Consider the following 27,767-nt stretch of genomic DNA (forward strand, 5'->3'; position numbering starts at 1 on the left):
GAATGAAAAATAATACAGTTTTTCTTTATATAGCACACATCAAAACTAGAGATTACACAGTGCTTTACAAGGAAATAAGAAAACAATTAACACAAAGTGAAAATAATAAGCCGTAAACATTTAAATCAGATCATATATACAAATATACATGTTTCACATGTATTACGCAATATATACATACATACATGCATATACCAGCCTACATTAAAAAAAATACACAGACACATACCGAAAATAATTAAAGACATTTTAAAAAGCCTTTCGATACACAATATGTTTTTAGAGGGGATTTAAAATAGGATTTTTCAAGTCCGGGTTAGTTATGTTCTTGTAAGTTTGAGGTCCCCTGACAGTACAGTTTTATATACGATTATATATAACTTGTTCTAATGGACATCCAGAAAATCACAGACAAAACAAAAATTGTCCCCTGCAATTCTCATGTAGACAGCTGATAGTGCCCAGGAGGGTAAGACGTTATATTTCTTTTGAACAAATATTTTTTACTTTATATCAACGCCAGGTCTGTTGAATCCGTGGAAAAAGATCACGAGGAAAAGACCAACAAATAAACACAACACCATACTGACCTTTTGAACAATATAACGGTAAACATTTATTTTCCCTTATCGCTACCATGTAAAAAAGTTCAAAAGAAATGAACTTTTCTTTAAGCTTTTGTATGAAAGCTTACATTCATCACAAATACACTCCAGTAATTGTATAAGGACAGGTATGTTAATGCAGCTTTAAATGGCACCAGCTGAGACTCAAAGACACATTATAATGGCTTTTCTTTGCATGTCAGTATGCTGGAGGCACTAAATTAAGATTTAGATGAGGAAATGTGAAATATCAAAATGATGTCAGAGACGATCCACAAAGAATGTCATACAGCCTCAGATCTTGCCCTTTGTCACTGATATCTTCTGTATTTGAAGATAATACATAAGTTGTATTTGATTTCCCAATATCTTTGACACTATACTAGATAGATGGAGCCACAAATAAACAAGCATTATTTGTAGAGCAAATATATGCATGAACTTCAAATGATGGATAAATGAAAATAAATAGGAAAGCCTTAACATTACATTTATATTTTCGAAATCTAAATGGAACGAGTGTGTTGAAGAAGAGCCAAGAGGCATTAAGGCTGAAACTGCAAACCAAGGAGTAAATCGACTTAATGCCATCACATTTCCACCCTATTCATGCCTAAGAAAAGGGTTAGGGAAAGAGATTAGGTTATATATCTGCTGTCAGGGACTGAAGAGACCAAGTAGAGAACTTCACCTAAACAGAATGATGATCAAACAGACATGCTTTAACAGACATGCTTCATAATCTCATCCGTTATTGTCCCCTCTCTGCCTTGACTACAGGTTCAGTAAAAAATCTTAGACAGGGGCAGATTAAATGTGTGATGAAATGTCTGAGAAATATGTGAGAATGCGCAATATAAGGACGGTTGATTTTCTACCCACATGACGAACATAATCACTATTAGTAACACATATCCATATAAATATGATAATTCAAAATTTAAACACATTTACTGGGTTCATATTGGAAATCATCACCATCTGATGGCATAGTTTTATGGATAATTACCGCCATAGAGATAATGCAGCATATGAAAGGAGAGCTTTGAGGCTTCTCCACTCACTAGGAGGAGAGTGCGTAGGTTTAGTTGTGCATCTGAGCTGTACCCAAAAGGCAAATATGTGGAAAGTTTGGTGACAAGCATCCAGGAGTGTGGTTAACAAGATTGCATCTGGTGAGCAGAAAGTGTAGGATATAGCTTAACTATGTATTTAAAGGGCAAATTATTTTCACATTAAGTTCAATGCCATCAGTAATCCTTCCAAATATAGATAGAACTATTTCATTTTCAGTAGAAAATAATTATTCAAATACCCTATAGTGCAAATCCCATTAATTTAGTGCATGACACAGTTTTTGATTTCCTACCACACAACAAAATGGAAAAGAATCCAGCAAACATTAAAATCTGTTGTCTTATTTTGGTAATCTGGCTGCTTACTGACAAGTGAATAATCAATACAAATAGTTCTGAAGTGTCTGAAAATAGACAGGCGATTTAAACTGTAACTAACAGCCATGCATTTTCCAGCTGCAGTGCAGTGTTGAGGAAATGACACCAGCTTTGATGGGTTGTATAGCTTTTGAGATGAGCCTCTTTATGCCGCTTGCAGTTCCATTATGGCTTTGTTCGAAAGCTTGTTTACCTGCTGATAACATACACTGGTGGATTCAGGAGCACCGATCCAAAATCTGCTGCCAAAGTCACTCAAGTCTCATTGTACTGCAGGAAGGGAAGAATGAAATGTTTATGCGGAGGGGAATGCAAATGCTAAATGTGAAATCAAACTATGGGACCAATAAGGGATCAGAATAACTTTGCCAGGTTTTATTTTTAGCCCAGTTGCAATGCTAGCTTTGTGGAACACTCTCCAGTTTAGCCTCTGTGCATCTGTGTGCTTAGGTTTGCTCAGAGGAGAAATGCTGTTCCAATTTGACAAAAATGTTAAAACTGTAGTTTAGTTTTTTTTTTCAGATGAGATGAGGGGAACATAATGTAATTCAATCATGTAGCATATTAGTTTAATTGAACTGAAATAACCTACCTGGTTCAAGATAAAAAAATAAAAAAAACCTGAATATGGTGCTGTTTGACTGTGATTATACTTCATATCAAATAACCAGCAGATCAAAAACTGTTCCTCAAATCTCATCGTTGTACATCACTTGAATATTTTTGGATTTCACTGTTAGAAAAGCTATGGTCTCAGGTCAAAGGAATAGCCCCTTGGTTTGCATATTAAAGAGGATTTGCTAGACCTCTGTTAGCCATGCGTCCCCATGCAGGCAGGTCTCCAGGGGGCCAGCAGGGCCCCACAGACGGGCAACTAGGGGGCCAGGTGACCCTGTCTCTGAGGTTAGCAGGAAACACTAAAGAGGGATGGGCAGGGAGCTGAGGAGCCACTGAGTGCGAGTGTGCAAGGCTGGTGATGGCAGCTGTCAATGGTTTGGAAGGAGAAGCAGACAGATTGTGCGTTCTGTTGGTGCAGCCAGTTCGCCACCTGGCAGGCTTTTCCTTGTTAGAACTTCTTGCTGTTTCTGTTCTCATCAGTGAAATGTTTTTCCTCTTATCCTCTGTGTTCAGGGGGAAGTTAAATTTGTCAAAATGTTTAAAGATGTTTAGTGAAATGCAATTGTTTAAAGTGTGCTCTGTGCAATGTAGAGAATTGCTGTAGCTACTGTCTGTGAAGAAATGAAGTGAAAAGGCTATTCTTATGAGTGTAACCCTTGATTTGGCTGATGAACAACATCATTAAAATGAATTAAATTTACTACATACAGGATTTAAGAATGTAGAGGATATGCCTTGTGGGAGAAAGGAGTGTTGACCTTCCGCTACATTATTTAGCTGTGTTCTTTAAAAATGAGAGTATGTTTTAAGGGGTAGGATTTGCTTATAAAAAATAATCTGTAACTTTAAAATCCCATCATAGCCATAAACACTGCTCCATGTTGTTCACTTGTAAAGAAAAATGCAAACGTAAACCATGAACAGCTTAAAAGTACATTTAAAAATCAAATTTGGCAGTCAGTCCTTGTTCCAACAGGATTAAAAAAAGTCTTTCATTTGATATAAATATATGCAAAGAGAGTGGTGTGGTGATCTGGGTGCCAGAGGTGGCGCTTTACTCTGGATATTCTGGCTTGGGCCTGTAAGGGACATAAATTAACATGAATTAACACATGCATGCAATAAGAAAATAATTAATTCAAGTTATCAGTCACCTCTTCCATTCCAGGAATCTGATTGACAAGATAAAGTAATGTGCAAACTGCTTTTCAAAGCTAACAGCCTGGAGCACCCCTCCTATTAGTTAGTCATTCCCTCAGTATCACACCCGGAATCTGTCATTTCACAATTTTCTCCTATAATGCATATGTGCCGCTCTCACCACTCCACTACAGCAACTGCCATCTAACAAGTTGACACAGAGAATGATACAATTCACGTCCAGTATTCAGTTCCATATACAGCAAGCATCTGAGGCAGACGGGTCAAGAATATGGTACATTCTGTTCTCTCTCAAAATTGCTTTTCTAGGACTCTGGAGACGCTAGATAAAGCTCCTATGATATCCTCCAAACACCTAAGATGAGTTTTTAGTATTTAAAACACCCAGTGGAAGTAGAAAGTTTTTATTTTAATGAAAATATGTATTATCTTACCTTTCTGAAGATTAATGCCTTTCTGCTTTTCATTAATCTTATGGTGATTCTTGATAGTATAAATAAAGTTTTATTTAACCTTTATTAAGTTGAGATACTTTGTCTCTTGGGCAAAGTGTCTGTTAACACATAATCACATACTTAAAAAAAAAATCTACTCAAAACATGTACAACATTCATGGCACAGTTAGACCTGAGAGGCATGGAAGAGAAAGCTTGACTATTTAAAACATTCTTCATCATACATGTTTTCAATATGATATTTGAAAGTGGCATGAATAAAGTTAATCTTGTAAATTGTCAGTAGAAAATACTCAAATCGCACTGCTATAGCATATATGTGCAATATTGGGAAACCTTGGGGTTGTGTGCGTTTTTTAATAAATATATGACATTCTCAAAAAATACTAAAATGTTGCAATTTGAACAGATCAGACAAACCATGTAAAGGTTGGTCTATACTTGACATATAAGTTACTTAACATTTCCATCTTGGCACTCAGAAATAGATAACTATATATGTTCCACTGCTAAAATATTCTTCATCATATACACTTTTGAATGTGACATTTAAATGCCTGATATAAAAACAGTGAGGTTTATCTTGTAAATTATTCCAAACCTGGGCTGCACGGTATGAAAATGCAGGGTTGCAGAGTCACAATGCTATAGCAAATACGTGCAATATTGGGAAATCCTGGGGTTGTGTGTTTTTTAATGAACGTGACAACAACCAAAAAGAAAAGAAAAAAAGCTAAAATGTTGTAATTTGGACAGACCACACCATGTCAAGTTTGGTCTACACTTGATGTATAAGTTTGTTAATATCTCCATCTTTTAACATGTTGTCGGTTGCTTAAGCTAAGTTAGCCTGGGGTTAAAGTTGATTCCAGCAGGTTATTTTATCTGAAAGACTTGCAATTTTTTAATTTAAAGTTTGGTTTTGGGCAACTGATTTTTTTCCTGTTTGTCAGGTTTTATTTAACCAATTTAAATCTGGCTTATTTACAGTAATACTTGAGTTGGCAAAGCTCAGCTCAAGTTAAAATGAGCTAGAAGTGAGCAGCTACTAAGAACGTTAGCTAGATTGTAAAATGAGTAATAAAGTTTCAGTAATTCAGCAAAGTATTGAATTCAGATAAGCTTTACTTGCATTAATGTAGATGACACATAATTTACAATGCTAAATGTATCTAGATTGTGGTTGATTTTCATTTAAGTAGAATAAAGAGTTAAATGTTGTTTTTTGTTTAAAATAGTTTAGTGTGTTTTGGGTGACTACTTATGAATACTTGAGTGATTTTGATTGTTCCATTGTTTTGTTTAATATGTTTCATCACGATGGGGATATTTTACTCTCAAGAAGTAGTAGTAGTAGTGGTTACTATTAAATTATGTTGCAGGGTAGTATTCTTTTGAGCAGTATTAGTTTGTCAAATTTGCCAGTGTGTTTATGAAGTATGACCAAAGAGGCTGAAGTAAAGCAAGTTGGCAACCAAAAAGCACACTGGTCCAAATTGGGTTGAAAGAAAAAAATATATCTCCAGAGGAAGATAGTGTGCACAAAAGTTGTTCTGTTGCCTGTGAGTGTGGTGTCAGTTGGTCCCAGTCCCTGTGGCCCTCACCGTGCACTGTCCAAGCCTGACGGGAAACTGACTGCAGCTCAGGACATGGCCTCGTTTGTTCACGGTCCCCCCTCTCTGAAAAGAGTTATGCTGTCTGTTTTGAATGGACAGCGTTTTTCTTTGTGTGCTCGATCAAAACAGAGGGCAAAGTTAGTCAGCAAGTTGCATAGCTTCTGCATTCTGATTCTTCAAGCCTCTTTTGTATGAAGTTTAGCACAATGTTTTACTCTGTATTTGACCTGAATGGCATGCTGGAGGTAGGAACATATTTACCAACTACAAAATAGAAAGGGGTAGAATGTAATTTTGCCATAAGATATTACTCATTCATGTTTTTTTACTGTAGAACTAAACAACTAAAATGATCATATGGGGTTAAAAACTCAGCTATAATACACAAAATGACAGAGTGCAGTGTTGCTGAAATATTTATATGCTTTTATCTGATCTATTTCCTAACCACAAGGTATTTGCCTGTGAATCCCTGGCACTTTTGATATTACCTGAAGGCAAATGGTATATAGATTTATACAAGTTATTTACAACAACAGCCAAGCCATTCCTCTGGAAACTAGGCTGCAGATCAAAGGATTGTTTTGATCTCTACTTAGCATATTTGTTTAACCTAGCCAGTGATTCTGAAAAGTGCACAAGCTTTTCGGTGATATGCAGAGCACCCTTTATCCGTCTTTTTCTTCTGTTAGCTCTGGATTTAAGTACTTTCTGTATTTAGGAGACAACTGGATTTGCCAGCTTTTGAAATTTAGTTGCCCACTGCTAGCAGTCTTGGCACTCAGAAATAGATAACTAGGTATGTTCCACTGCTAATCCTGATCGGCCTTGTAATAGTATTTGCGGACTGTACAGCACTCAATTAGGGCATAATGTGCTATTTTTATTTCCTTTAAGTTGGATTAAATGTGAAAACATGTTTGGTTTTTTTCAGTTTCCATCTACTATTTACTGTGTGGGTACTTTGCAAAGTATTGTTTTATACTGTTTCAATCACTGCCGTTCTCTCCACACAGGACTGCAAAATGTCAGGAGAAAAACAATGTCCAAGCGCTCTCTAAAAAAGATGCCAGGGCAATCAGGAAATTTTCTGGAATGCTTAAGAGAATGCATATGCACACAATGCCCTAATTCTCTCTTACTTTGGGTTTGGGAAAGATGAGCCCAGGTTTATTGAGAGCCAAAAAAGGGGGCAGATGGCTCACAAGAGGGATAAACCTGGGAAGTCATGCTGTAAATGTGTTTTACAGAAAACAATGAAAGGAGCGGACAAAGCGATTGTGGCAAAGTCCTTTGGAAAATGGAAAAGCAGCTCTCTAAGGTCCAGGACCATGGAGAAGCCGGATGAGCCGTCCGAGGAGAGTAAGGAGGAGAACCTATCCAACTGCACCTGTGAAGCCCCCCTACTCGGCAAGATACCAGTTGGTAAAAGTACCTTATTTTCTTATTTCAAGTTCATTCTTACTGCTGCGGCTTTTAGCTTATTTTTCTTGTGGCAATTTTAATTATTACTGTGGTGACTTGTTTTTTTTCTCGGTTGACTCTGTGGCCTGCCATATCCGGTGAACAAACAAACCACATTGTTGGGCAGGAGAATTCCTTTTGAGGGAAAGTGTGTCTCCGATGATATGATGTTGCCAGAAAAAGACAAAGCAAAAAATAGCAAACACAAAAACAGTCACAGGTGCATGGGAAAAAGAGAGAACCGAGTGAATGGTCACTGCGGTCCCCAGGAGGTCTTTCAGTGTTAGCCAGTGCGGTGGGTGGACTTCTGACAAGGACGTTGGTTAGCAGCCAGGTGGAGTGTGTAACTGAGAATGCTCCTGTTTATTCTTTTCAGATGCTAATGTGGCTCCTATGTGACTTTAATGCGGCAAAACTTTTTCTTGGACTTTAACATTTTTGTTGTTTCAATACCTGTTCTTGTATCACAGTAGCGAGCTGATTCAAAGGCTTCACACTCTCTTATATGAGTTTGGGACTGTGCCAGGGATAGAAATATATATTAACCATGCTGTATGTAAGGAAACATTTAGACTGGTGGAATATTTTCAGTGGAAACAGGTACAAATATTTGTCTTTTAAATTCATTAACAAGACAGTAAAACAATTCAATAGTTTTAGGTATGATTATGAGACATGTTGTCTACAATTAAAGCAAATGAATAATGTTTTTCTGGATGGCCAGAGGAGCCAGGTTTATCGGCAGTAACAAAAAAAAAGGCTTTCAATCTACCATTTGTGTGTTTATTTCATGCAGCACTTATCTTATTTGCAGCTTACTATGTTCCATATATTCTATTTTTAATGTACTGACATTGGGCTTTAGACAATCTGAAATTAAAGACTAAATGAGGGCCCAGTTTGGAACAAATGCACCCCTATGTGGACAAAGTAAGAACAGTGGGGTATTTGGATGAAAAAAAAACAGGCCATACAGTCCTTGCCATGCCTTTATCTCTCTTTACTGCTATGTTATGTAACTTGTTAGTATAATAGGTTATCAACATTGCAGTAAACATATTCTTAAATATATCTTAAGCTTTCATTAGTGGTTCATGAGCCAGCCTAATGTCTAATTCAGTAGCACAAAAGAGCGATATGGCCTCACACTGTGGGTCTTTCCATACCTTGTAATGTACAATCTGTAAATAGCTTCAAAGGCTTTGCATCTGCCATCTGCACTTCTAGGAACTCTTCTGCATAACCATTAAAACAAGCTGTCTCAGAGGACATCATTCGTATTTCAGCCTCAACCCTGAATTACTGTGTGTTCATTATAATTATAAGGGAGGAGTGTTGCCAGGCTAGCCTGCAGAATGCCAGGTGCACACTTCCATAATCTACCATTTTAAACAACTCAGAGCATTAACAACAGTATCTACATGCTATTCAGCCATTAGTTCACTTTGGCTTTCATGCTCAAACTCGCATCAGTCATCCAAACATTTTGTATGCTGCAACAGACATACAGGAAGAAAAAGTGCAATACTTTGTAGTGTTCCATTTTCCTAAGCCTGCTTAGGTTATGTGACTGAGCCATGCCGCTGTGTGAAATTTTATCCCGATACTGGCACTGTATCCTTGTGAGGGAGTCTTGTAAAATAGGTTTACTTAGCGCCTTTGCTGGCATTTTCCGAAGATAGCAAATGCACAAACACTGTCCATGATCGGATTAACTGTTCAACAAAATGATGTAACTCTTTGTCTTTCTTGTGTGGCATAGGTTTCTCTGCTTAAGTTTAGTGGTCAGCCAGAAGAGAATAGCAACATTTGAAATCCAGTCCCATCATTATAATCCATATATTAAAACTATAATAGATGACAGCCTCGGTTAATCATCTTTGTCGGATACATGTGAGATGTGACTGCCCAGAGTGAATTATTCATCCAAAAAAATCACTAGATTTTCCGGATACTGCCCCAAACTGCACAACCACAATTCTTCATAGAGGCATTTCATTTTGAACTTTGCCTGATGTTCCTCTCCGGTGTTGAGGCACAGGATTCAAATTGCATGTGATAAGTGTGAAAGATTTTTTAAGCATCCATATACAGTATAAAGTACGCTATGCCAAGTACACAGAGAACATGAATTTGCACCTGAGGACATATAGCTATACATTCGAAGTCACAAGGTGTGTCAAGACAAAATGTTAATTACACAATTTATGACAGAAATCAGTTGAAATATCTCCATGGATCTCGCTTATTTACATTTTAATTACTACTATTACTTATTCTTATTTTTTGGATGTGACCATAGCAAGCCCAATTCCTCCCCTACACTAGAAAGAAGCAAAATGACTGTTTTCCACTGGAGGTTTAGATGCTTGTTTATCACTTTTAAATACCATCATCTTTGCTGAAATCCCCTCTCAAAAGAACCTTTCACTTGCTGGAATAAATTCAAATTCAAATTTAAATCCCTCTTTGCATTTCTTCAGCCTTTTTTAAAATAGCTGCCTCCTTTTAGAAAGCTGTTTATGTAGTGATCTGCTCATAATCCAGTTTGTTTCTCAACAGCGAAAAACACAGAAATCGTATTATCACTATCTTGGAGAGATGATGCGAGAAATCAGGAAGTATAAATGTCTGGATCTGTGGAAGTTTTCAAAGTTATGAAGCTGAGGAATGTGGCAAAAGCCTTTCAATAAAGTAGTCTGAACACTGACTGAATTTGACTTGCAAATACACAGAAATATAAGGTACATTGTGCTGCGAGAACTCAACATTTCAACAACCTTTTGCAAAGCTAATGTAGGGATTCATCATTCAACAAATACATCGCATTATTGTGTTTTTCAGACATGTAGACAGTATTTCTCATATACTGTAGATAGATGGCTCATCATAAATGTTGATGTGTGTGACATACAACGATTGAAGTGAAAATTGGAAGATTAACCCTTGGCAATGTAGCTGACAAGTCATGCAGATCTCTGTAAACAGCTCTTTCTAATCTTACGAGGTGCTCACCTTCCAATACAGCAAGAAAAACAATATCTAATCAGAAATGTAACAAATATAAACAGAAACAGCAGACATTTACATGCAATGCCTTTTGATAACAATCCATTTCAGATGTAAAATGACGCAGAAGAGGCCATAGGGAAATTTAATTTGCTCAAGCTAGATTGGATTTATTGTTTGGAAACAAATTATAATTGTGTCTCCAGAAAGTTAACCAAGATCTAAACAAAAGGAAATCAATGACCCACCCCCATTAATCACTCAAAGCCAGCTACTTGTGCTGAAGAAACTTACTTCATAATCAATTTCTTTGTTTTGCTGAAAGGGCATTTGCATTTTAGTTCATGTCAGCAAGCTTCCTGTATCTGGCGCAATCAAAAATTGCAAGCCATCCACATTAATGGAGTTTTTTTTCTTTTTATTCAAGTGCATATCTCTGAATACTCAAGATGATTTTAGCTTATTATGCAGACTGCCCTACAAATATTTTAAATACAGAAAACAAAAATTACCATAGAGTGGCAGACTTCACTTTTTTTAATAAATCTCTTGCTTCCAGTGTCATAATAAAACATTTTGCCGCCTTGCTACAGGCTATATCATCTAAAACATTTTTCTTTTAGTCTTAGAACTAGCGATCACCAGCCAATAACTGCTCCTTAAGCAATTGAGAACCCACGGGACTTCCGAGACCAGACAGAAATGCCTCCTGTTAGTTGTGTCTAGACATACTATTACGGCCACCAAGGTCATTATCAAAGCACGCATTATACACACCTGTTACCATTGTTTAGATGCTTGTTTTTGGCTGAACATCCAAGCCCCTATCTGGCCATTTATAGGCGTGTCTGCTTCATTGTCTGCCTGCCTGAGTAGAAAAGATGGGCAGAGTCCCCCAGAGACGCCCAGATCTGGACCTAACCTCTCAATGACACAACACAATGAGTTCATGGCCTATGAACTACAAAAGCCACACATCGACTGACCAGTCAGGCATTGATTTCTCAAATGTAAGCAATCAGATGCCCATCATTACTGATAAAGTGAATAAATTAGACCTGCAGTTATATATTGATTGACATTTTTTCTGGATCAACGTGGTTTTAGGAATTAATCCACGTTCACAACACACAATTGTAATTTTTATGTCACCTATACTTTTTATAAAACTGGATCTTTAGCCCGTTAGTCATTTTATTAGCTTATGAGGACTACCTGAATGTGTTTACCCTGCGAGAGGGGGATTCAGTGAGTTTGGACAACAAACTCAAATATAACCAGGGCCTTAGTTACATAGGCGGTAGTTCAAGGCAGAGATAGAAAACATCCTATATTTGTCCATAAAACATTTGAAATGTTATTGAAGTGTCTTCAAAGGACACTGAATAAACATATTGTAAGGTTGCCCACAGTTACACACAAATCACCCCAAAGGGGATTGCTGGGAAGTAATCTAATCATTTCTTTTAACTGAGACACAGTGACATGAAGTGTAGATAATGATCCCCATGAAAAATGTACTGTATTTTCAAAAGAATATTCCCTGTCTGCTGACATTAACATAAAGATAGTTCTACATCCTGGAGCCATATCAACAACATGCACTTATGTTTGGTTCCTCATATTTGCATATGCAAATACATTTTTTAAAATTTAATTCAGTCCTTTTATGTGACTTTCTGTGATGAACAAGCAGCATCAAGTGGTTGTACAATGAGGGTTCAGTACCACCAAGGAGATGCATTTGTGTCATTTTAGACCAAGCTTAAAGCATTATAGCTGAAATTAACCACAGTTTAATATAGATTTTTACACGTCTATCATATTCTATGGCACAGTGTGAATATGTATTGTTGTTTGGGTGTACGGGCTGCCATGTGAAATTAGTCGCGTTGCTTTGTTGAAATTACGGGGTGCGGTGTTGAGTGAGGGGGTTTGTTGAAGTTATACTGCTGACATTTTGATCCTGCAGTGCATTAGAAGAATTCAGTTAAACATATTTGTGTAGGTTTCACAGGAGGAAGGTATAGTGCTCAAAACAACAGGGTGCTGTGACACTTCACTTTGCTTACATAATTTGCAGCAGAATGCAAAAAGCTTTTAGACACAGATGTGACCCATTGTAATACCTTTCTAAATGCAATCAAACACTTTCTACAAATATGAGCAGGACTTTTTAAATGTGAACCCTTGTTTGACATGTAATTTTGTCCAACCCACTCCTCTTTCATTTCTCCATCAGCTCTCGCCAGTTATGCCCACATTTTCAGTTGATGAAAGCTTGACAAAACACTAGTTTATGTTTTATGGTGGCTCTGAATGAGGTTGTGTTTTTTTTACAGATCTGAACAGATGTTAGGGCCAAAAGAAAATGTTGCATTTTGTAATGGCGGTGTTGCATAGTCCTAAATATGTTGCTCTCTCACAATTTGTCACAAGATTGCTTTACATGAGCTGATTCTTTTTGTGAATCCATCTTTCAAGCAATAGTCATGTCTAGTTCAGAACATGAAATAATCCTCCCTACAACAAGCTTGCTGTGTCGTCGCAGCGAGATTGTGTGCATCAGCAAACAAAGAAGGAACATGTTATTTGATAAGATGCTTAGATAGATGATTCTTTACTTTCATATGTTTGTACGATTATCAGACACCAATGGTGAAAGAGGGGAAAACGGAGCAGGTCTACCCTCTTTGTATGTCTCTCTCACAGTGTACCATGAATTGGCTCTTGAAGACTGTTAGAAATTAGACTTTCAAATGAGGCATTAAACAAGGTGATGATCAACTGCCAAACCTTAAGTAATGATATTCTCCATCCTCAAGTCTCCAGCCTTGCATAACCAAATGCACAAACCCCAGAAAAAAATAACTGAAAATACATTATTATTACATATTGTGTTCACACGTCAGTCCCCGGGGACTGGGGGGGACATCACCGAGAGATAAGCATGTTTGGGTGGCCCCTACCATCAGCTGGGGAAGGGTTACGCTTGAATCTTGAGGGGGGGCCCCCTCATGGGTATCACTTATTTTAAATCCTGAGCCACACCATCCCACCCCCCTCTTTTGCCCCTCTCGCCCCAGGCTCCACCCAGAAGTGTGGTTGCCTTTGTCATTGTAATCTGGCCCTGTTTGCTAAACGCTTCCACTGTTTACTCTCTGCTATGGGGGCTTGTATGAACAGGAGTCAGCAGGACGCAGGGTGACATCACTTTGGCTGGGGGGTGTTTGAAAAGCTGCATTTGTGATTTCTCGGGGCCCCTTTCTTCTTTTATTCTTCCCTGTCTCTATCCAGGCCTGTCGAACGCATGAGCTAACTCAGGAGGCTAACATGGCCTACAGGGAGGAATTACACCTAATTACTTGAATAACTGCTAGGCAGCAGCCTTCCGTAGTCACCAAAAATCATTTCCAGGTCTCTGCCTTTTACTGATAGCTAGACTTCTTGTGACAGAAAAACGTTGGATAAAGCTTTTACATTCAAATGATCCAGGAGAAATGAAACAGACTGACAGGTAAAAACATTAAAAGGGGGGAAATCAAATTAACAGACAAGGATTTCATATCATCTATTTTTGTTGTTGCCGTAGCGATAAAGTCGCAGACATTGAAACTGGTCTGTTGAGCCATTGTTATCATCCCTGGCCATCTGCTGCTGAGGAGTGACATTCCCTCTCATTTGCATGATGAGTGATGTATGAGGAGGTTGGGGGGGCATATGCCCTGGTCTTATGACAAAGCAAGTGAAAGTTTAAAAAAACAGCACACAGAATAAGGATCGATAGAGAAATAGGGCTGGTTGAAAGAGTTAAAAAAGGAATAAATCACCTGTGAGTGTGTGTGTGTGTGTGTGTGTGTGTGTGTGTGCGCGCACGCACATGTGTGTGTTTGCATGCATGTATGTTGCAGCTCCTCAAAGCGCACACGAATCTGTGGTGTCTGTGCGAGTGTACACGCGCATGAGTAGAGGCTAGTGCGCGCATCTGCCTTCTTGTGTGCCTGTTTGTGTGTTTTGATGTGGGAGTAGAGCGAGGAGGGGGGTTGGTGGCTGTTGATGTGCAAATGTGCATCATGTTGAAGGGCTGTGAATGGGGAGGTGTGACGTAAAAAGGGACCCGAACGCAGGTGCTTATCTCGAGGCTGTCAAAGGCACAGTATGTCATATTCCTGGGGACTACCTTTCAAAGCCACAGCACCAGCTCAGCTATCAAGAGACTGGGAGAAAATCAAACTTTTTGGATCACAGCACTAGGTTGGTGTCAAAGTTCTTTTTATTTAATATACTGTCAGTTTGGTCAGCATTTATCATCACTGATGCTCTGTATCGCATATGTGAACGACAAGCCTTTTAGCTCATGCTGTTAGATGCTGTCATCTGAAATCTGAAACAGGAGCTGAAATGTACAAGTGTTAGAAACTTATCTAGATTTACACATAGATTTATGTAATTGCTAAACTTATGTGCTCTGGATTTTACATCATTATGGAAAATAGAATTATGCTGGCAATTGTTTTTAGCTGTGTCAGGGCGTATTTAGAAAATATTGCACTGATAATGATGAACATTGTTTGCCTGATATAAATCAGTGTTCATAAAATCTTTGCTGGAAAGCGAGCACAGCTTCTGTCCAGGTTTCAGTTTGAGAAGAGATTAAACGGCTCAAACTGTTTTTTGAGAGGCATGACCTATTTTTGATCATCCAGATAGCATAAGATACTGTCTACCTAGATTAAATTCACAGCATTTGTGTGGAGTATAAGCTTGTCTTAGAAGAACACATGTTCGTATTGTGTGCAGAGACAAAGCATTGTCAGGTTGCCTGTGGCTTTGACAGTGACAGCTGTACATACAAGACCACTGAGCCTAATGCACTTAAACATTGACTCCGTGTTCCAATAACATATTTGAACAGTCAGTGAAGTATTTTATTGCATCCTGTTTTGGCTTTCTGTAATTTGCATGGTAAGTCTGGTAAAGTTTGAAAACTATACGCTAATGTTAAATGTAGTGTGACAGTAAAACTGTCTACAAATCAGCCTTTGTGTTATACAAATATATACAAATTTAGCAGGGCCAAGGCATAAAAGTATTTTTTGAAATGTTATAATTATTTGCATTGTAACTGTGGTAAAGTTTGAAAACTATATGCTAATGCTGCATGTAGTATGATAGTAACATTGTCTACGAGTAAACTTTTGTTTTATATGTGGTTAAGTCTTAGCTTTCAACATATTCTGAGGGGCCAAAGCACTCGACAGTCTCCAGAGCAACTATTGATTTAGGAGGACGTATGCTGGTTAGAAAAGTTCATCATTTACTAGTAACTTGTGGCACACTAACAGCTCAGAATCTGCTCGAATGACTCATGATCATTATTAAACTAAACTGAGGTTTCTTCTTTTTTGTTTTTCAAATTAGGTCAGATTTAGGATAGTGGTTGAACTTATATTCCTCCTGATATTATGACACCTGTAATGTCTTTGTAGATTTTGTTCTTTGGCTTTTTGATTCCGTGAACTGAAATGGAAAGTAAACAATACAGGTTAGCGTCTAAAAATATTTCTGTATGTGTTATAGCTGTCATTTATGTCAAATGTCTGCTTTACAGAGACATTATAATCTGTGAATTGGGCATTAAGTCATTTTTAAATGTGGAGAATTTCAGTGAAATTTCACTAGTGAAATAAATTGAAATGCAAGTTGTCATTCTGCTTGTTAGCCACAAAAGACACAAGATTAAACAGCTTTGTATAACAGTGAAGCCATTGAAAAGTTTGGTAAATTATTTAGAGGTTATAACATATGAAGACAGGAAAGACAGGAGAAGTTAATGAGGTTATAAAGTTACACCTCTACCTTGTTTTTATCACAAAAGCAGCACAAGTAATGGCAGGGCTGTGTGGTAAAACAGTGATAAGTAAGAGGCATTATTCCTCTCTGTCCCCCACCCTCCTCTTCAAAGCACAGGGATGTTAGTTGCTACACAACACATTAATGTAACCTCTGTTCGCCTCCAGAACTGTCCATGGTACCTGCTGCCCAACAGTGATGACCAAAACTAGCTTCATAAACTTAGTCAAATAGTTCTAATACACTCTGAACTTGTCTGATGGAGAAAAAAAGGTTTTATCTAGCAAAGCAATACAGATAAAGTTATTTATAATTTAGGATCTTCTGATTTCTAATAGCTCGTTCTAATTCTACATTAAACGTAGATGAAAGTTGCCGTCGGGTACACACAATGTAAACGCCAAAATTGCACGAAACAAACCCTAGCCTGCATGTCAGTCTAGCACACATTTTGTTACCTGTTTTCCCCCTAAACTTCAGTTAGTTAATCCAGGGAAATGAATTATGTGGATTTAATTCAACAAGGTCTCAGAAATGATCCATCTGCTGTTGAGCAGCTGGTGAAAGGATAAATGTAATTAATTACTTAACTTTTGAACAGTATTCCAGAAAAACAGTACTGCTTGTGTGTCCTACTGGAAAAAAAATGTCAAGCAACAGTGTGAATAATTCCTTTCAAATTTATTTTTTCTTCTATTAGTATTCAAAACAATTTAAATAGTTCATGCAGCCTATACAATAGTTTAAAATGGTCTTGAGTAAATGTATAATCTATGTAGTCTCAGGAATGTGTTTCAGTATCTATATGTTACTTTAAAATAATATTAGTTTTGGCACATACATTTGAATTCAGCCTATAATCAATTTAATTTTGTAATAGAAATCAGTTATAATTCCAGATACCAGTAATCATCATTATATTAAATATACAGGCTTTAAATGTATTTTAATAATTTTTTTCTGGATATTCCTTTATGATTGTAATGATTGTAATGAAACACTCTGATTTTGGGCAAAAAAAATAAAACCTTAGTATTTTATGATGATTATACATGTTTTTTTTCTCCTAATAGTGTCATGTACACTGTCATTTTTTCTGGCTTGTTACTGCTATACAGCAAAATGATCTAAAAATGTTAACAAGGTTGAATCAGATGGGATTTTGCTAAAAAAGATAATAAAGCACAACAGAAAAGCCCATTTAGTGAATAGTTATATTTGCTTGACAGGGCAAGACTATGAAATGTTCCCAATTAATATTACATGGGATTTTTTTCCGCCTTTCTTTTTTCTAAATATATTTCAGAATTTACCTTGATTGTAATGTACCTCATTGGCTCTGGTTTTGTTTGTTGGCCTAACTATAAAGGATCTGCTTATACCCTTGTGGGTTGGGAAGAATTAGGATTTATGAATTTATTTCCTCTGTTGTATTGTTTAAACAGCTTTGGTTTAGTTTTGATCCCTTCCTCTTGCCTTTGAGGCTGTTCCACGGTGTCAGCTGTTGACTGATAGTAAGAGAACTGCCTCACAGTGTGAATGAAAGAAAACTAGCGGTTGGTAAACACTGATAAGGGATAAATAGAAAGCGGTCAGGCAGAGATAGTTCTGTGGGAGCCCAGATTGTGTGCGGTCTGTTAAAATGAGATTCTGAGCCTGTCCTTTTTATTCTTCCTCCCCTCCCCTCCCCTTCCCTGTGCGGCGTTTGTCTGGAAAATCTCCAGTGACCCGGCTCGGCAGTCCCAGGCTGCAGTATTCTCTTTTTGTATTAGTTTTGTTTTCTAACAAGGGTCAAGTTGGCCAATAGACACGTCCCTGATGCTTATAGACAGCTGTCATGACTTCAAGTACTTACAATAGATACATTTACATGGATTCATGGTTCTGTACCAACAAGCAAAGCGGCAAGAGATTTGTTAAAAAAACAAATTTGTGCACGATTTTGAAAACAACCAGTTTTTTCTAACCTATCATCATATATTTTACCCCCAATATTAAATAAAAAGCGGATTAGAGGCAGTTCTGAACTAAAATGAATCCATATATGCATTCATTCTCACATTACCCATATGTGGTGCTAATATCATCATCAAGTCAAGGCTACATGTGTATACGGTCATGTTATATTAATTACAGTCACATAATTACACATTTATACTCTCTTCACCACAGACCCTGAGGAATATAAATCTCATTTCTCAATTAAAAACACTCTAAATGACTGTTTTATTCAATTCTTTTAGAAGCAGTCTGTTCTTTCCAGCAGTCATTGATTTTTATTTATTTTTTCTGGGGAGAATCTATCTTTTTATGTGATTAAAAAGACCTTCAGAGGTCTTACCTTGAGGATCACCATGTGGTGTATTTACACAGAAAATAATTCAGCCCATTGTAGCCCAGCAGCTAATGAGATTGGTTGTTAAGTGAATGACACAAAGGCTACAAAAAAAAAAAAAAAAGCTTAGCGTTTCGGGAGAATATCACAGTGTCCACAGTGCACACACACACACCAAACACACTCTCAGCAGCGAGACTCTGGACTACCCTGTACCCCACCTCGATATCCTTCTGCTTCGTCTCCTCCCCGATGTCACTATGAGATGCAAAACAAAGGCTAAAAGGGGCATGGTAAGTCGAGCTCGCGATTCTGCCCTGTCGGACATGTTAACATGAGTGCATTTAGATGAGGGAGACAAGTGATTCTGTTTGTCTGTTTAAGGATGTGCTGTGCTGTAAGCCTCTGGCTCAGATAAGTATATTCATGGCAGGGTCAAAGCAGTGATGCTTTTTTATTATGTGACTCTAAGTAAGATCATCACATTTTACTCGACCATTCTTCACTTCTCAATTGCTACTAAAACTTTTCTTTCTCTAAGCCACTTTCTTGCCTTGAACTTCTTGTTAGTTTGTAGAAGAGGTATGACTTGGTTTTCTATTCACAAAAAGATTTGCATGTGTGTATTTGTATTAAGAGTGCAGGCTACTCAGAGATAGATTAATGTTGTTGATCCTTGAGTAAACCTTGACTCAGTGTTGTCCAGAGATTTATCTAAAAAGCATTGAGATGTATGATAAAAGCATGACAACACAAGAGAGGTTCTTGTTAAGCAACTAGACTCAGTTTGTATTGATTACTGAACTGTGGATACTCACTCAAAGCTGAATAGAGGTTGTTTCGACACAAACATGCGCATTTGGAGCACTGTGCAGTTAAAGTATCATGTACCTTTCCTCGGACTCCACTTTTTGATCTCTGAGTGGTAGCACTGGAGCATCGGTAGTGATTGCTGTAATACTAAAATTTAAGTGCATTAGCTTATCATGCTCTACTGTCAGGCAGGAAAGTGGGGTAAAGTCCATCGTGTATATTAAACCCTGGACTTAAGTCAAATTTACATTTTGTTAAAGATTACTCCTTTTATTGATGCATATAATCATATTCATGGACCATCTGCTGATTTGGCAAGCATGGATCAAACTCACAAAACAGCCTTGCTAACCTTTTAAGTACAAAATAGTCTGGCTTAACTCTGCTATCCCAGAAGTGTGTATGTGTGTGTGTGTGTGAGTGTGAGAGATTGTATGGATATTGGATAATACTTAATTTAGATCCTCCAGGCTGCTCATGCCATATTTTATTTTATCATGATCGCTTTGGTAGCAGACCAGGGCTTGTGTTTGAACAACTGAGCAAACAATGTTTGTCTGACAATAAGCAAAGCAAAATCTTGGTATAAGGAATCTGATTAAACTCTTGACCACGGTGTCCAGCTCTGAGTTTATATCCGTCGCCATGGTTACGTGGATTTCACAGTGCAGTATTGCACACTTCCACCTGGCTGTGAACGGGGACGACTACACGGGCCTCACCTCTTGAGTGTAATAAAACACTGCTGAAAGATTGTTTTCTTGTTATTCTAATAAGTGATTTAGTTCTGAACTATTTCCCAGTGTGTGTTTCACAGAAATAGGAATTCACCATTGGGCATCCTTACTGCATGAAATACTTATGTTTGACTCATTCCAAACAAAGCTTACGCAGATTGAGAATTCATATGCCAGAGGTAAATCCGAGTTAACACGGATTTATACTGGCATGAGTTAAAGGACTAGAGTTTGTAATCCAGGTGGCCAAGGGATTTTACCATACAGTGGCAAAAATCACTTAAAACTCCCCCAACATTCTGAGCCACTGAGCTCAGTAAGCAGACAGATTGTTCAGAATTGATGACAGCACAACTATATCAGAGCCGGACTCTGTGTTTGTGTGTGTGCATGTATGTGTAACCGCGTGTTGTGTGTGTGTGTGTGTGTGTGTGTGTACGTATGCCCATGTTTGTGTGTGCGCATATGCGAACATGTTTGCTTCCTATATATACTCAATTAGTACCAAAGGGGCTGTTTAGAATAAGACCTTGACAGATTGGTATTATTTTCCTTTAACAGGGTAGGGGAGGTGTATTGGGAATACTGCCTTCAATCTGCATAAACATCAGTAGCATAAATAAAAAGAAAGCAACCTCCATTTAAATGGCTATTTGCTGATTAGTTAAGTGATCAAACTTCTTATAATATTCAAATAATTAATGTTTTACTGTGTATTTGGTTTATAGTTTGATTACCATACCCATTATATAAAAGGGATACTATAGGAAAAACAAAGGTGCATCTCCATATGTGTATGGGTGAGTGTGCGTGAGTGAATGCGTGTGCACATGTGTGTGGAGGACAGAGGAGCAGAGATAGAGTGGAGTTGTTTAATGACAGGAACAGCTGACTCATTTAGAGAGAGCAGTGAAAGGTAATTAACCCTGGGAAAACTACAGCTGCCATGCGAGCTGTTCACTTCAGCGCAATCTGATTAGGAATCACTGCTCGAGTCCCTGACTCCTTTCAGACACTGTGTGTTCAAGGTAAACTTTTCCCTTTGCCCCGGAGAACCCTGGAGCACTGGAGACCTGCCTTTTGTGACGGGGGATTAGCTGGAACGGTTACTACGTTTCTCCAAATTGCAGACCACCTGGTGCAACCTCCTCCATGAAAGGGCCTCCTTAGGCAGGAACAATGAGCAGGATTACTCTGCTCATTGTTACACCAGGGCTGGAACTTCTTTTTCCCCAAACACCTGTCCCCAAATTAGACAGGTTTGAAAAACCATGTTCACGACAGAATTCAAAGATTCAAACTAACATGAGAGTGGTTTGGCAGACTGGAGACTTGCCAATGGATGAATTGTCTGCCGCTCCATTTATAATGCTATTGATGCATAGTGTAGTGCAAGGAGATACACATTTTATTTGTCTCAATATTTTGGTGTTCTTAATTGGATTGAAATTCACAAATAGAATAGCATATCATCTAGGCCCCTTTCATACAATGAGGGAACTAAGAGCACCAGAAATTTGGTCAAAAACAGAAATTGGCTCTTTGATGTCAGAAGAAACAATCTGGACTTGGTGCCTCTGTGTGGTCCGGCTCCAGATGAACTCAATTTAGAGGGAAGGCTTTGGGGTGACTTTGGAAAGCGATTACAAGATTCATAAATCACCTCGGCAAAGGTGTCACCATCTGACTCTTTTATGGGACTCTTGCTAACTCCGTCCAATAACAAGTTTCCCCTGTAGTTATGCCATCATAACAAATCATTGAAGCGATAGCGGCTAGCCAGGCTCCTAATTGTCTGTTAAGAATTCTGTGAGCTGTGTTCTTTTATTGAAGCATCTATGTCTTGGAGAAGTGATAAGATGCCAATACGCTCCTCTATAAAAGTACTCTTTGGCAAAAGGCACAAACACTTTGCTTGGCCGTCAGGGTAGCTGTGAGGCTGTTATATCTGAAATCGCAGTTGACTTCAAGATTTTTGACTGTGTCTGCTTGAATCCAGAACCTTCATCAGACGGAGGAATGCTCATAAATTGCGGGCAGAATAATTTTATTGCAGATATAGTATATATTTTCCTTTTATTCGAAAGGGCATATACATACACGGCACATGTAAAAGTCGCCCTCTTTTTCTTTCACTTTGATTTGGCTTTATATTAAAAGCACTCAAAGTGGCAAATTTATACAAAATTGTTTGTTATCTTATGATGCAACTAAAATATCCAGTGTTGTTAAGTGTTGATTAGGCACATATAAACAATAATTAAGCATCGTGGAAAAAAACCATCATTGTAGGTCAAGCTTTAAACATAAATTAGACATTATGGAGCTCTTTTTCCCCTCCCCCCTATCCTAAAATATATCTCGGCTATTATTCTAATGTCCAGCTGGTATTTAGGCACAGGCCGTCTGATGGCTCCCTGGCCACCTCACAAAGAAGACAAAAAAATAAAAGTTGTTTATCTAAATACTCTCTGAACAGAAGTTGATTTTAATCTCTCAGCAGAGCTTAATTTACTCACCACGAAGCCATTTGCATGTCAATGAAAAAAGGCGAAAGCAATCGCCTGCTTTCAGTATACAGTTTTACCTGCTTCCCACAGAAGGTGTGAGCAGGTGTATTTCTGCCAGCTCACCTTTAGACTTTATGTTTAGCTGACTCTCTACACAGTGAATGGTTACGCTGCTTAAAGCTCTAAACCTCAAACCTATAGGGTAAATATAAATCGAGATCAACTCTATATATCCTCAGACATTCATTACAAGGAAATATGAAAGTAAAAAGTGCTATCTGTAGCCGTTTGCTCTTTATTATACATAAACAGAAAACACTTAGCATGTAAAATTAATGTGAAAATTATTCCCGGGGTAAACTATAAACACAGAAGTTACCCCGCACATTTACCCTTTTTTTCTCCTTCCCCTAGATCAGAGTGTAATTGCCAGTAATCAGGTCTGTTTGCTGCTGATAAAACCACTCTGAATGCGAGGAACCCTCTTTGTGTGATGACTCAATTATGCCAGAAGTGGCTCATCAAACCTGGCCCATCAGCTGCTTTAATAAATAAGGAGGAAAACTTGCTGCAGGCGCATTATAATTCCATTCATTCCATAATTAAATCCATTCCAGTTTTAACCCTTCACTCAGTGTGCTTCTGGAAGAGGAAACAAAAACAAGGAGGGGGGGGGGGGGGGGGGGTGTATACACCAGACAGTGACCTTGCACAGAGCACCCATCCGTTCCCTATAATTCAAAATGATACTGTTGAAGAAAGGTTAAGAGAAAAAGGCTTGTGGAGAAAGGGGATGTGAATCAGTTAAGACGTGGCTCCTGTTTTTTATGTATGCATTGTTTCCACACACAGCTTTAGACAGTAATTATATTAAAAGAGTAATCTAATCATAACAGTTGGTTGGTTGGGTGTGCAGCACTGACATTTTGAAATCTTATTTTGTGTAATCTCATTTGCCTCTATCATCTCGCCTGTACCCCACTATCTAAAGGAAATGTAAATAATGTAATTAATTTTATGGTCTCCAGAATCTTACTTTGCTACTCGGGCCTGCTTTATTGGTTTCAAGATGAGGTATCAGCCCAGTTCCACTGAGTTTTTTTTACTCCATCACAATAATGTCTGTGTTAATTACGTGAGAGCGTCCCAAGTGCACGGATAAGCTGGGAACAAGGGGACACAAAGACTCAAGGTCAGTGATGAATATCCACAGCAGCTGCACAGTATTAATAAGGCATTATATGAAAATAATAATAATAGCATCACTTACAACAAAATACGAGAGTGTGGTTAGAGTACTGTCAGGAGCGTCAGGGTATTATATAGATATTTCCTCTCCACCATCTCAGCTTGGATCCAGCCTTGTGATAATGGTGCGAGGCAATGGTTATTCATGATTGTTGGACTGGGAAGGGTCTCTCTCTTTCTCCCCCAGTCACAGCTCATTCTCTCTCCTCTGTGGTGGGAATGCTAGCAGATGGGGTTAGGGGGGAATGGGTTGGGCTCAAGGACAGCTAGCAGCCAGATTAACACATAGAAAATCTCATAGACCCTCAGCATCAGGCTGCCTCCTTTCCCCCCTGAGAAATCTGCCCTAGATGCGGGGAAACAGTCCTCTGAGAAGCATTATTTGTGTTGGACTTGGGGTGTATGTATGTGTGTGTATAAGGGGGGTGGGGTGCATAAATATGATTCAGCAGATGACGAACCAGCTCAAATAGTAGTGAGTCTTTTTTCATATGCTAATGAACCTGAGTGAATACCCAGCCCTCCCCCTATCCCTTTTCCCCCAGTTTTGTTTTTCTGGGGAAACGCTCTGTGAGCTATAATTAAGAAGATGTTGTTTTTTTGTTTTTTCTTTTTTTCTCTCAAAGCTAACAGAAATAAATAATTCCATAATAAGATCTGTGAAGTGAAGAGGCTTAATGTACTCATTGTGTTCATCCTTGTTTTCCCTCTTGGATGTTTTGTATTAATTAGAAGCAAGCAATTTGATCTCTGTCAAGCAATCAATTGGCATCGTGTTTCTTATTCCATGTGAGGTATTAATAAGCTCTTTCTACCTTTTTTTGACTGCATGCTCACATCCATGTCTGTAGATTAGAAAACATTAATAACAAACAAGGATTAAAGACATAGATTAAAATTTACAATACTATTAATATCATGTCCGATTTATATATATATATATATATATATATTTGTGTGTGTGTGCAGTACATATATGTGTGGGTTTTCTGTTACAGAGAATGAATTACATGATCACCTCCTGAGAGATAACACGTGTGAAAGCATCAACCAGGGTGGAGAGTTTGGATCTGGCATCTTATCCTACACAGCGCTCGGAAAACAACAATCAAAGGTAAACATAACAACGCAGAGGTTAAACTCTAAATACAAAGTGAAAAGTAACTTTTGTCGGGGACAAAAAGTCTCTGGGGATAAATGATTGTGTAACAGTGTTTTGGATAAGTAGCAGGCTAAGTGGTGGAGTGTCACCGCTCTTTTGACCACGGTGATCACAAACTGAGATTAGTTTTACTTATGGAGAGCTGTGGGTGGCTAGCAGATAATATACTCTTTAAAATGTATTGCTGAGTCTGCTTTTCTAAAGTGATCATTGCCTTTGGTTGTCAGGTTGTCTCATCTGGATTTTAACCTGATAAAACTTTATTTGGAGCTTTAATAGAACGTTTAGAGAGATATTTATTTTGTTAAAGGGCCATACCAGGGTTTAAAGTCATTGTGAATGGAACATCAAACTATATATAAAAACGGATGTAAATCAGTGACTGCCTAGAAGGTCAGAAACACATTCAATGTAAGATTTAATACAAGTTTTCTCAGTAGTGATGTAAAGTCAATAAGAATTGTAATAAAATACACAAAAACATTGGTATCAGTCTTTAATGTGGCGGTCTTATTGCGTGTGAAAAGTGACGCTCCAATAATCCCAACTGTCTACCATGTTTTACATGATTGCAATTTAACTAAATATATTCTAGGTGAAGAAGCCAAGATGGCCAAAGAAACAAAATTTAAATGGAAGCACACATTACAACAACACTCATCAGGACACACCTAATGTTTAGTTAAAAAAACTAAAAAATCATTGAAAAATACTTTTGTTTTGTATTTACACTGTTATTCAGTAAGTTATTACGCTGGAATAAGGCCATTGTTAAGTAAAAGCCATTAATCGACAACAGATACTATAATGATCTCTTTAAAAAATGACCAAGAGAATAACATACCATAATAATGAAAGGATTCATTATATTAAGTTCTCAACCAGACTGTGTAGGGAATGTCCAGTAAAATCTCCCATTTTACGCTGAATGTATTTATTTGTTCTGCTTTTGTAAACACTCAGCGTAACATGTTTTTTTTTCATGTTGTTGCCATGCCAGGAGTACCTGTTAGTCCACCACGGATACCTACTGAGGCTTTCCTCGTTGTCTTGTTTCTTGTTACTCTTTGTTATTGGCATTAAATGTAGCCTCTGCTCAGTCCAAATCACTGCCACCAGTAGATTTGGTCATTATTATGCACATGTTACGCCCTTTAAGAGCAGCGCTGGCAAAAGAAAGGTTTCATTTTGCTTGTCTGACTCAAACTTATATGTGAAACTGGATACGCAGCTCGTGATGAAAATAAATTGTGTCTTTTATAGTTTGCTTTTATTGGCTGACAATATTATTGAGGATTTCCACCGATTACACATTCTGTTTGGGTGATGCTGATATGTGTAGCTTTTTTTTTTAAATTACTAAACTGTATCATTCGGGGTTTTTTTTTTACAAATATAGCATTCTTAATTTAACCAGAGAAATATAAAGAAGTATAACAATTTAATGATGAAATACTGTTTTTAAAACATTTATGTGGTGAGGGGAACATCTAAAATGTCAAATAAAGAAAAAAAAAACATCCTGGTAATAAACGTGTGTGAGTCAGTGGTGATATTTAGGTACACTGATAACATCATTTGAACTTTGATTAATGTCCATGTTACAATCTCGGGTTGCAGGATGTAAGAGCAACATTTTGCCTTCACAACAACAAATTTATACAAAATGTTGAAGCATGTCTGTGTGGAAAAGTGTTACAAACTAATGAGGTACATTCATTTTTACAGAATGTAATCTATAGTGTTCGGGAGTTGTTTGTCTCAATAGGCTGTAGTAATCAAAAGTAATGAACCTATTATGAGCAGGACCTCTGAGGGCCCGGCGTGGCATTAAGAGTGTGGCACATAAAAGGTTTATTAAAGGAAATTAAGGTCCATCACTGCCACACCTGCTCCCCTATTATAAATGTATGACAGGTCAGTGCCTTCAATCACAACAGCAAACGAGAGAGAGGAGTCATGTTTCCCATTACCAGGGAAAAGTAACAGCATATCCTATGACTCACAGATTTCACTGGCCTGTGACCACTATACACCACCATCAGCCTGGAATAATTATGTTTAATAGGTTTTATTTGGGACCCACAAGCAACAGCCAGCGAGAGTGGATAGATTTTAGCAACTATTTTTGTCTAAACACACACTGCGAGGTGCTGTCTGTACTTTAATGTCATTATTTAGTGTCATTACATTTTTACTCACCATTGAAACTTTTTTTCCCCCTCCCTAACATCATACTTTATGTGTTTGCATATTACTGGATTTTCAGTTGCTGTTTCTGATGTTGTAGTGAACACAAATGTATTTTAATGCTCACTGGCTCTGGGCTACTACAAGGTTATCAGGCAAAACAATAGTCTGTTGAATGTTAAGGCCTTTCTCCACTTCAAATAAAAGAAATACATTAAAACACATAACCTTTATGTACTGTCCTCACCTGTACATTGAATGGTTTTTGTTTGTTTTTTGTTTTTTACAGATGGATTCTGATGGTGAGGACCAAACCGTGAAAACATGTACCAGCAGCACAGGCAAGTATAGCTTTCAGTTTTAGTTTGCTTTTAACAGCACACACATGCACGCTCAAACACACATATTCCACTTATCACCATGGGTTAGGGGTATCAGTTCAACAATCCAACTTTATAACTGTCATTTTTATGTATTATCTTACCGGTCTGAAGAGCACTGCACTGCTATTTCATTATTCAGAGGGGAATAACTTCA

General features: G+C 37.8%; 1 protein-coding gene across 1 annotated transcript in view; it reads left to right on the forward strand.

Annotated features, from left to right (window-relative positions):
* The first annotated feature begins 6,100 nt into the window (after positions 1-6,100).
* st18 (ST18 C2H2C-type zinc finger transcription factor) overlaps positions 6,101-27,767 on the forward strand; it is a 38,919-nt gene continuing 17,252 nt past the window's right edge. The window contains 4 exon segments of the mRNA XM_062429113.1: positions 6,101-6,190; positions 7,160-7,334; positions 24,877-24,992; positions 27,520-27,571. Coding sequence (XP_062285097.1) covers positions 6,101-6,190; positions 7,160-7,334; positions 24,877-24,992; positions 27,520-27,571 — 433 coding nt within the window.

Source organism: Scomber scombrus, chromosome 11 (genome assembly GCF_963691925.1).
Source record: "Scomber scombrus chromosome 11, fScoSco1.1, whole genome shotgun sequence".
Classification (NCBI taxonomy): domain Eukaryota; kingdom Metazoa; phylum Chordata; class Actinopteri; order Scombriformes; family Scombridae; genus Scomber; species Scomber scombrus.